We start from the raw sequence: 11,296 nt of genomic DNA, 5'->3' as shown, positions 1-11,296 counted from the left end.
ATCTCGCAGCGCGCCGCAGGCCGCAGATGCTCCTACCTGGCTCTCCTCATCGAATAAATGGGTCGTAACTATACTTATGACTTGGATGGGAAACTTAGTTACGTTATAGTTTAATAACGTTCCTCGCAAAGTGTTTTCCATTTTTCCTGATGATTTTCCGGGGTATTTTGTTAATATTTTAAAAATGATTAAAAAATGATTAATAATGCAAATACGTTACGCGTGAAGCATCCTGGAGAGATTTGTGACTTCGTATCGTTTATTTATTTCAAAACGATAATTGGACTTTAAACATGATTAATTACACTTTGTACTTATGTTACAATTAATGTGTGGAAAATTGGGAACTATATATATATATATATATATCTTTAACGATAGAATTTTTCTTTAACCGACAAAAGGACATCGATATGATTGCGCTTTAAACGGTATTAGAATTTTAAACAGGACACGTGGCTAGCGTCTGGCGTGCAGCCCCTAAATGTTCCATAGATCTTCCACGCGTGACCTATTGACACAATTTCGGTGGTTGAGTGTTTTTGAGTTAATATATGCTATGCTGGATCGTCTCCTGTCCCCACCGCTCGCGTTATACAATATGCAAAATATACTATTTCAAGCTTTATCGACTTGCATCAATAAAGCTTTGCTTCGTCCTTGCAGTTCAATTACATAAAAACTATTGTGCTAGAAATAAAACAAATCGAAGGGAAGCTGAAGAACGACTGTATTTATCGTCAGTAAATTTGTATAAGGAAGAGTGTCGCGTTTGTCTATCAATAGGGATGAAAATCTACCCCAAAGAAGTGAGGAGATTTAACAGTTGCATTGCTTTTAAAATGTGATGCTGCATCCCACTGAGATGCAGAGAAGATGAAACTTCATCAAAGAACGAAGAGAAACATTGAACATTATATGTACATCATTAGACATTTTATTCATATATGACATATGTAATATTTGCCGTATACTCTTTTACGCCAATTGAATTTGTCAGCGAAAGTTGATCGTAGCTTGTTTCTACGTCAAGCGCATCGTACGTCAGAGTCACTCAAAATCCGAAAGAGCGACAGGAACGCGACTTGAGTCTTCGTCGGCGACTTCTCGCGGCCACTGCCGTCGGGGACACGTTCCGGTCTCCACAGATTTCCTCTCGATCTGTAAGCCCGCATAATCTAGCCGCTAGCGTAATCTTTCGATTATAGCAAGATCGCGGCGCGGCGCGGCTGCGGCTGCGGCGCGCGGCGCAACGTCTCGTGCTCCGCTGTTTCCTGCCTCTCACCCCCTCTCGCCCTCTAAAGACTGTTTTAGGACTCTCGTGTAGGCGACTCAATGGATACAATGGATACCAAAATTCCCGAAGGACCACCTGCCGTCGACCTTCACCCGACATCGAAACGTCCGCATGTCCTACTCGGGGTGAGCTCCACCGCGACGGCGCGGGCGCAAGCGCACCCCGACGACGGGGTCCGCTATCTGCGGCAAGTACTCCTGGTGAGTGTCACGCGCGCGGCCGCGATTATGATGTGTGCAAGTACCGCGTTGCGTTCCCTCCTCGAGCTGTCCCGGAGGGGTGTTTGCGGCATGCCCCGTTGCTTGACAATTTGGACCGGCCACGCTAGTCGGCCGTGTCGACTCGCTGTAAAGGTAGCCCGCGCACGTCTGATCAACCTCTTCTGGGTTCTGGGGTTCTGGGTTACGACGTCATCCTTAGATCTAACCCCCTCCCAGTTAAGCCTTCGTCTGCTACCGCACAGTGGGGCTGTAGCTTGAAAAGTAACGGCAAGTGATTAACCGAGAATTTAATTAGCCCAGATTGTCGATGTAATTCGATTGCGATCTCGTTTACTCCGACGCGACGCGACGCGACGCGACGCGGACGTACGCTGCTGCGTAATGTAAGCTGTGTTTTGGCGCAAGTCTATGGGTGTCACGTGGTCTCGCGTGCGAGACAATAGAGCTTGCGCTAGATATATCGACGTTCTGTCAACTGCGTAAAGATAAATTTCTTTGCCTAATCGCGCGTAATTTTTCTACATAAACGGCGGTAGCGAAACTTGCCCGAAATCGCATCTCCTGTGAAATATACATTTTCCGTTTCTCACTTGTTTGTTATAAACGGTATAATCTAACGGTTTCTTAGAAGAACATTTAATTTGTATAAATACCTGTATGTTAAAATACATATCTTGTTTTCTTTTTATAAGACCTACGTGTTACTTTAGTGGAATAACTGAATCTGACAACTGAATCTAATTGCGGAGTCACCCGGCATCTCTCATTTGTTACAAAATGTAAACTTTAATCGCAGTATCAAGGTTCTCCATCGTAATATATTGTAACAAACGCTGTGTGATCCGGTCTAACTTGAACTCTTCTCTGTCCGCGCAGAACACATGCAGAGAACTATGGACGATCCCGGAAGGTGCGATCGCGACGACGGCGGCAAACTACTTCTCCCATGACCAGTTGAAGTACATCTCGTTTGGCGTAGTAACTCAGGTAAAAAAATTAAAAACGTATTAGCGTTAAATAAAGCGGCTCTCGCCGGTTTTAAATATAACCAACCCTGATCAATCGCGCTAGAAAAACCGCGCGTTTTCGCGGGCGAGAAGTAATTCTCTCGTGCAACATTGCGTTGCACGAAATTTATTTTGCAATCTTTAGTTCTTTCCAATTGCAATAAATAATAAATGTTACGTGTATTCGGTAGAAATTACCTTTACTTATCTACATCCGGGACGACTTCCACGCGTTCTTTCGTTGTCTCAAATTCAGTGCGGTTTCTCTTGAGTGGCTTTCTTCTTCTTCTTCTTCTTCTTTGATAACACCTGGACCCTCCGGGCCGGGTCCAATATCTCTCGGCCAGTATCGGCAGTATCTCTCGAGTGGCCATTGTTAGCTGGCGCTGAAAAGAAAAGAAACAAAGAAATGATAACGATACAGCTCTCGTTCAAACGACACTCGCGGTGTGGTGCCATCTACGACCTACGAGGGCCATCCCGGCCATCCCGTCACTCGTCAGTTGTCGGTCTGGTCTCGTTCGTCTTTATGTGTGTCTCGCCGAATATGTTTACATGCTCGTCTCCTGCTGGCCGCTGAGCCCGCCGAGCCCCGAGGTATCCTTAGTTTACTCGCAGTTCGCAGTCCTTCGCCAAAACGCCAAAGTCAATTATGCTCTGGCAGATGATAGAGCAACTGCTGCAGAAAGGCGTCACGTGGCTAGCTATAGCTAAGAGATATGCTTGGAGTAAGGTACGAAAGAATTCTTGACCAGGGTAAAATTGTGCGGTGTGATTAATGTGATTAAGCGTGTTGACTTGAAATTCTCGACTGATATCGCGTATCATTCATAAGAATTATTCCACGCGTACGCGAATAAATTATTTCTGAAAGTTTTTAATTGGACCAACATTCCCGAATACGCTTACGTCATTCGCAACGTGTCTTTTCTTCACCTTTCGAGTATTTCTTAAAGTTGAAGCTTTCTTCTAATCGCCGCGCGTAATCATGTATTTATCGCTATGACTAATGTTATCTGCGATAGTGGATGTTATATAAATTCTTTGAACAAAAATACAGTTTTACCACTGTGTCGTAGACACATTAGAATTTCTCTAATATATTTGTGATGATTTCAAAAAAGTCTGAGATTCTATCTAGATAAAAGTAAGTAGGGATAAAGGTCACGTTTTTATCAATATAATGTCTGTGTGTGTATATATGTACGAGGCAACGTCGGAAATTATTCAGAAAAGTGCAAATATTGAGATTAATGTAAAAAACCCATCAATATCAAGAATTTTATTTCACGACGCTGCGATCGATCGCGAAATAATCCGCACGATAGAACGTGGCGTATGATAGACGAAACTTTTTCCATCAAATCGGAACTTCCGATATTCCGCCTTCCGGAGTACTTAGATATTTCGTGCGCATTCGCTTCGCTTCGTGCGTCATCGACTAGTTGCAGGAATGGACCAAGTTTAATCTTTAGGGGCAATTTAATGGCACAGATGATCGGAGCATTAAGCAAGGAGAAAGTCGTAAAGAAGTTAAGCAACTTACGAATTATTACATTTAAAAAAAATTGATTTTATATTGGTAAGAGCTTATATTGATAAGCTTGCTTATATTTGCACGTTTATCATCAAGGCATGCGAGTTCGTAATGTTTTAGAAACAATTCACCCGCAATTTTTATCATGTGATTTATATTATTTTTAACGTGAATACATTTCTTTTCTGCTGTTACTGAAATTTTCGGAAGATGATTTTTTTTACCACGAGATCTTATTCTACTAATGATTTTTGCTTTAGTATTCGCAAATTATACGTTGCAATTTCTTGTAGGTAAATCAATTTGTGACGTATAGAGCTCGCATTGTCGAATTATGTACAATTTTTACGACGCGGACGTAACACCGTGTGAAGTTGAATGGAAGGGCTCGGGTTCGGGGTGCCGATAGAGTCGCCCCTGGCTCGTCGAGAATCGCCGAGAATCGCCGAGTGGAGCCGCAGCCGGAGCAGAGAGGTCTCGCCAATCGCCATTCGCCAATCGCATTGATCCAAAGTCCCACGTCGTTGTCACACACAACACTGTCGTACGTCGCACATTGTCGGTGCTCTTGGGTCATTCTTGTGTTTAGTGGGTTCAGTTCTGGGACCAAAGCGAGCCTATTCTGCCTATCCGACGTAAGTCCGCACTCCATAACGTAACCCCGCATCCAGCTCGTGACGTGACTAACGTACCCTGCGCTGTGATATTCGACTGGGATCTAGTACGTGTATGGCTGCATCGCGCTTTGGTGCACTCTGTAATTCCAAGATGGCCGCCGATGCTCCGAAGGTTTCCCCCTTATGGTGTATCATCTGCGTCCTCCTCACACGCAAATCCCTCGCACGCTTTCCATTTTTCGCTATTAAAAAGCCGCCCGATCGGCGAAGGGCACGCGCGTCGCCGTTCCGCGCGCGATTTCCCCCCTCCCCCCCCCCGTCGTTCGACCCCTCGCTCGCGATCGCGCCGTCGACGTCGACGGCAGCCGAGAGATGCCATCCTCGAGGCGAGGCACGATCCGCACGATGCGCCATCATCGATCCTCGAGCCTCGAGTCTCGACGGCGAAGCCACGCGCGCGCGCCTATGTTCACGACATTAAACATTAACCCAATTTCTCGTTCTGCATCCGTCTTCACATGTATCATCTCTCCCTCGTCCGGGTACGCGTCGCGCGTTTTGGCGGGATCGCCCGGGAATTACCGATCGAAGGGTCGCGAGTGACGCGAGTGACGCGCGCGATTCGAGTCTCGATAGGTGTGACGCAACGCGAAAGATGCGTGGCTCTATTTAAAGAGAAGGAGAGAAAGAGAGAGAGAGAGAGAGAGAGAGAGAAACAGTGACGCCACTCGCGCGTCTCGTTATCTCGTCCCCGAGATATATCCCGCGCTGTAATCTGTGATCTTCGTTTCTCTTTTCCCCTCTTCCCCCCTCTCCCCCTCCCCGCCTCTCGCAGAGTGGGCTAATCTGTTACGGCGGTGTCTGTCTGTGGACGCTCTCACGAATGCGACTGCCCACGTTTTGCAGAATTTTTTGAGCCGATGTCCACGTGGTTGTCGAAAAACAGTGTCATACCGAAAGCGTCATCCTCACGCTCCTGGATATCGTCCGTCTTCGATTTCATTTGGGATCAAGTGAGCCTGTTCCGCCTTCCCAACGTAAGTACACGCAGTGGCAGTATGGCAGTCCGGCATAAGATACCGGGTTCGGCTAATCGGCTCCTTCTCGGCTTTCGACTCTCTATTCGGCAATCTCTATCGGCGCCCGTGCCCGTGACACGCGTGACTCCGCACTCTGCCGCGTCCGCGTATCGTTCGACGGCCTTCGACTTCGCGGAACTCGCGACTCGCGACTCGCGCGCTGCCGTTCCCCCCGTGTAAACGTCATCCGTTCGCTCCGCGTTTGTCGACTCGCGATCGAACGTATATACCTACCTGCTCATCTTGTCGCACCTCATTTTCATTAATTTTAATCGCACGAACGATGGGCTGGCTCGGTTACATTCAACTAACTCATTTTCTAACAATACTGTATCTTTAACATGTAGCGTGTTAAAGATGCACCCTTTAGATGTTAATATGTAACTGTTCCTTTAATTGTTGGAAATGTAAAAAAATATTTTGAAGGAATTATTTGGTTTCTAGAAAGGTCCCTCCGATGATCTTATGGACTCGTCTATGTTTTACACCTTTTACATCGTTTCTTATGTCTTTGCGAAACCTAAATATATCTTTTTTTTTTTATCATGTAGAGATTTTAGACAGCTTTTTCCTTCCAAATTTCAACTATTTTCTATACCTATAATATGGGCAGAAAATAAAGACTGAATAAATTAATTTAGCAGACGCAACTTTACTAGATGCAACTCTTTTCTCGACGAGGAAAAAATCAATTCTTTCTCGCTCGTGCGGCATATGCTTCTTATATTTTCTGCGCTTGAAACTGAGCGAATGTAAAGAAGCCCCAAGAGAGTATAGAAAGTGCCATATAAATAATGCGAGCAGACTTTACGACAACCGGCAACATTAAAATCACAACGCGCATCTGTGCTTGTGCTATCGCTCGTTTTTCTATCCTCGCCTAGCTTGTGCACACTGGCTTCTTTTATTCCGCCTCTCTTCATGTATAAGGAGGGACTGCGATGAAAAGCGGCTGGAAATAATCTCGTCGAATTTCAATATTTAGATTAGCCTGACTGAGGTTTCTAAAACAACATCGTTAATACCTAATACTTGTGTCTAGTTTTTTTTTGCACCGCGCAGAATTTTATGCAGAAAATAATAGGCGTTACCGGTAAAACATGCATTTATGTCTAGGATTAATATTCTTATCTATTTACATAATTAACACTTTTCCGAATTAAACTATTTCATTTTTGACATCAAAGTACTTGATCTGGTTTGTCAACAGATCTTGATGTTGAAAAAAGCTCGTTTTTCAGTATATTTGTTGAAGTATCTGTAATTATAAATATATAATTAAAATATAAATAAAATACTTAAAAATATAGTAATCGTAGAAAATGTGATATTTTTGTACAGGTTACAAGTAAAAAATCGAAATATTCCGTTTTTGTTGTAGATGCCGCGAAGCAGGAGGCGTCACCGCTCTCGTAGCCATTCGAGAACACGTTCACATTCTGTAGGTTCCCCACAATACGAGCATAAACGCAGACGTATCGATTATGAGAGTCCACCGAGCAAAGGAACTTATAGGTAAGTTAATCCTTGAACAGAATGTATTCTTTCATTATCTCCAACATTGTGTGATACAATACCTTCTTTTCCTGACGCCCAATTCGTATAATAAGAATTTACGCAAAACTACCTTCAAAATAACTACTTAATCTGTATCGCTCTACATCACCATGATGATATTCAAGGAATATTTATTAATAACGTTTAAGAATTAGATAATACAAATTAAAATACAAATTAAACCGTATAAAAGATGAGAGCTATCATGAAGGCGCGTCACGTCAAAGCGTATTTTAACAGAAAATTTAAAATCACGTATGAAAGTAATTTTACTTTATAACGATCTCGTGTTTACACTTATTCTGAGAATACCGAATACATATGTCTCTTCCCGTCTCCCATTGTCAAAGAAAGTTGCAATGAAAAGGGGAGAGCGCACGAGATAGGGAACCAGTAGTTGCGCTGAGACTGGCTGAGACCAATACCGCGAACTCTCCCCCTCTGTGTGTTCCCACGTCATTCTAACCGGCAATAGAGCTTCTTCATGGTTGTCTTCATGGCTGTCAGTTGTCAGTCGTGATCCGTGCGCTCGAGCTTCAACAAGTCCCACCCAAGACCTGTTTTTGACCCTCGTTATTCGGAACGGTTTATGAAGATATACGTGAGTGTGCCGATGCGAGTGCCGATGTCTCGTCGGCGTCGGTGACGCTCGCATTCGCTGGGGAATAAATTCACGTCGAGCGTGATTTGCGGAGAGATAAAGGAGCGTCTTTGTGCGTCCTTGGGGGTGTTTCCGAGGTTTCCGAGGTTGAATTTTGCAAATTTATGAACGCTTAGAGTTTTATTTTGTCAAGTTTCAGAGAGGTAACGAATACTAATAGCGATCCGAATAATCTTCAAAACTGAAACATTGAATGTTCAAAGTGTTTCCAGATTGACGTTTTCACTCTGCGCGCTCGCGCTCGGGGAAGATACAAGTTTATGCTAGAATCACTTTGGATGCAAAGAGAGAAGTCTTGAGAATACAATCGGGCCGCTTCCGTTGCGCAAACTCCATCAAGTGCAATGAATGCACTATGGAATATTTATTTATATAGTATCGCAATCTGCCGCGCGCGTACACGTCTTACTCGTTTTGCTCGTCTTATTGCTGTACGGCTAACAACCTGAAAACTTTCCGAAACGCTGGACGAAGACTAGAAAAAGAATGCACGAACGAGAGAGTGGTGTTCTAAATAATATTTTTTAATTCCAGCGCTTGCATTTATATCAGGCATTAGGGTGCAAGTCGGCGCAATAGTGAATATACAATGTCCCACGTTAATATTTAATGTTACCTTGACATTAATTATTAATAGGCTGTGTTTCCGTGTGTTCTGTAGGCAAGATAAAAATTTTATATTTTTTCTTGATAGAATTCTCGCGTCAAATATACCGCTCTTGAAATTTGATACCAATTAGGCTCTCTGAGACACTCTTATATTCACATCGTGCTTCATTAACCATGCATCTCGAGTAGCCGCGTGAGCGTGAGTCATGCAGAATGCGGGCACGAAATTACCAATTAATTAAAACGCTCTTTATACTTCTCTCTTTTAATTTAAGACCGCTGTGAAGACCTGCTTAATGAATGGTAGTAATTTCTTCTCCGCATTACTTCCTGATCTTCTAGGTCAGTGACTGAGCACGATTAAGCCCGGCGATATCGCAGTAAAATCTTAAATGAACCAAGTACCGTTTCTCTCGCGTCGTAATAAATGATAGTGATTTGCGGGCTTTGCGTCTGTCTTGCTGCTAAAAAAATGCTATCGATCGCGCGGGATCGAAGGGATCAAAGATGCAAGGACGAATTTTAACGGTGAATACAATAATCTACGAGCAAAACGCTTTTAGCTACGAAAGTCTTTGGCTACGCGAGGTTACATTCGTCTTTTTTTTTTTTGCAGCCGGCTTTAAAATCAGATGGTACGCAGATACGCGTAGTTGCGTCACGATGATTTGTCGCAATACGGCATATTGTGATTATGATTGCCGCGCGAGAATGGCTCACGTTGAAGGCTACAACGTAAAAGATAAAATGTTTCAACGCGTTTCTTTCGTGCACCGAAACCGGGTTACAATTTGTACACAGAGTTTAATTTTCGATGTTGTACATAGAAAATGCATCTTGTGCAAATTGTCGAGTCTTGTTTATGCAAAATAAATGCAAGGATATAAAATCGCTTACCCTTAAATCTGAATTTCAAAAAAAGTATCTCCGCGGTTGAACTTGTACTAATTGTGCCTATTAGTGGACGCCGTGCGTTATTGCGGATACAATTTATTCTTGCAACGGTAAACCGTAATGACGAACGCTTTTTCATGCTCGATGAATTGCTCGATGAAAGAAGAAAGTCCATTATATATGCGGAGTCTCGCACGCGATTTTCCCATCGATGAGAATCGTCAAAATTGAGGGAGCCAGGAAGCGAACTGACCTTAGATTAACAAGCAATTGGAATCCGCCTGCGTTTGTTTCGTAAAAAAATATTTCCTTGTGCATCACGGCATTGCAAATCACGAGTCGCTGTCGACATTATCTCAGAATTGAATTAATTATGATTGATAATCGCGCACGTCCCAGACGCGCGTTAGAGTTCGCGTGGCTTCTCTACGAGCGCAGCTGTCAAGTACAGCTATCTGTCAATAACACAACTGGCAATTTCGATATTTTCTCGGACGGGCAAACAATTTCACGGCCTGTTTTCAATCGTGTTTGGAGATAATGCGCTTGCAAACCAGACATTTAGGCCTCTCGATTGATCATTCCTCTGTTCGTTACGATAGCACATTGAAGTTTTACAATTACATGGCTCCGACAAAAACACAGACGTTGAATCATCAACGTATTGAGGATAATCGAGCTATTCGTCTGCAATCTTTTCCGCTAGGATCACTCGTTCACTGAGATCACGCGAGCTTTGGCAAGGTCAGGGTCGGTCGGTCGATCGGTCGATCGGTCGATCGGTCTCTCGAGTGCAGCTTGATACCGACTGGAATCATCATCGCGTGCAAGCATAAGTGAAAGAGAAAGGAAAAGTTACAAGTTAATCTTTGCAACTTCTCCGAATCGCTGTTCTCTTCCTGCGATCAGCTGATCCCTCAGCGATTCTATTCAAAGTAGATCGGTTTATTGTATTTGCACAGTGAAAGTGTTTTCCCGTCGGATTTTCCAGAGTTGAAGAAATGCATTTGAAAGCTATAATTGCGGGTTATTTCTATTATCGTGCATAAAACGCTAACGATGTTAATATTCGCTATAAAGATTTCCATCGTCGCAATTAGTGTAATCGCACCTACAGCTTTCTAATCGCGTTATGGCGAGAGAAACATCACAGATTCTCGAAAGAGAAGTAAAAATCGTCACGTGTGTTTTATATATATACATATAAAGATTTTATAATTTTTATTAAGATTCAAAAAGCTTGAAACCAGACAATTGCTTATCAAAAATTACTTTAAAGATATAGAAGTAAATATCTTTAGATAATTTTTCATGGCGATAATTTTACTTAAAATAAACCAAGTGTCAATTAGTGATATTATTAATGTTATCGAAAAAGGGTCCAGAAGATTTATATACATACAGCTCTATCTTAGATTGTGATAAACATTGATAAACACGCGCATCTGATAAACACTATTATAAACTGGAGATATTCGCTCTCGATAAATCAACATTTCCCTATCATTCTTTAAACAATTCAAGTCAAGCGGATTTCGACTAGCAATTATTTCCGTAAAATCGAATCGAACGTCACGAGTCTTCGTTGGAATCCAGGTTGCAAGACGGACGAAAATTAAAGGATGCCGGTCCTGTACGTTGACCTCGCTTCCTGGATGCCAAGGTATATAGTATGAATAGAACAGTTCTTTCAGAAACGAAATAATTTTGTATCCGTAATTATCTTAATTATAAAGAAAATTAAAGTTTCTTACAGGAAGAAATAATCTCAGAAATAATTCATCTATAGAAAGAGTAGGAGAGAAAGGGACGTGCAA

At 42.8% G+C, this 11,296-nt stretch overlaps 1 protein-coding gene across 1 annotated transcript; it reads left to right on the top strand.

Moving 5' to 3' along the window:
• Positions 1-330: 330 nt before the first annotated feature.
• Positions 331-7,277, top strand: LOC139772289 (uncharacterized). Its single transcript, XM_071705859.1, has 4 exons — positions 331-1,163; positions 1,305-1,650; positions 2,395-2,505; positions 7,140-7,277. Exons 2-4 carry the CDS (start codon positions 1,336-1,338, stop codon positions 7,275-7,277), a joined length of 564 nt encoding a protein of 187 aa, XP_071561960.1. The 5' UTR covers positions 331-1,163; positions 1,305-1,335.
• The last annotated feature ends 4,019 nt before the right edge of the window (positions 7,278-11,296 follow it).

The sequence above is a fragment of the Temnothorax nylanderi genome, unplaced genomic scaffold (genome assembly GCF_030848795.1).
Source record: "Temnothorax nylanderi isolate EJ_2023f unplaced genomic scaffold, tnyl_v1.0 TNYL_tig0048_pilon, whole genome shotgun sequence".
NCBI lineage: Eukaryota > Metazoa > Arthropoda > Insecta > Hymenoptera > Formicidae > Temnothorax > Temnothorax nylanderi.
This window is presented reverse-complemented; position numbering and strand designations above follow the sequence as displayed.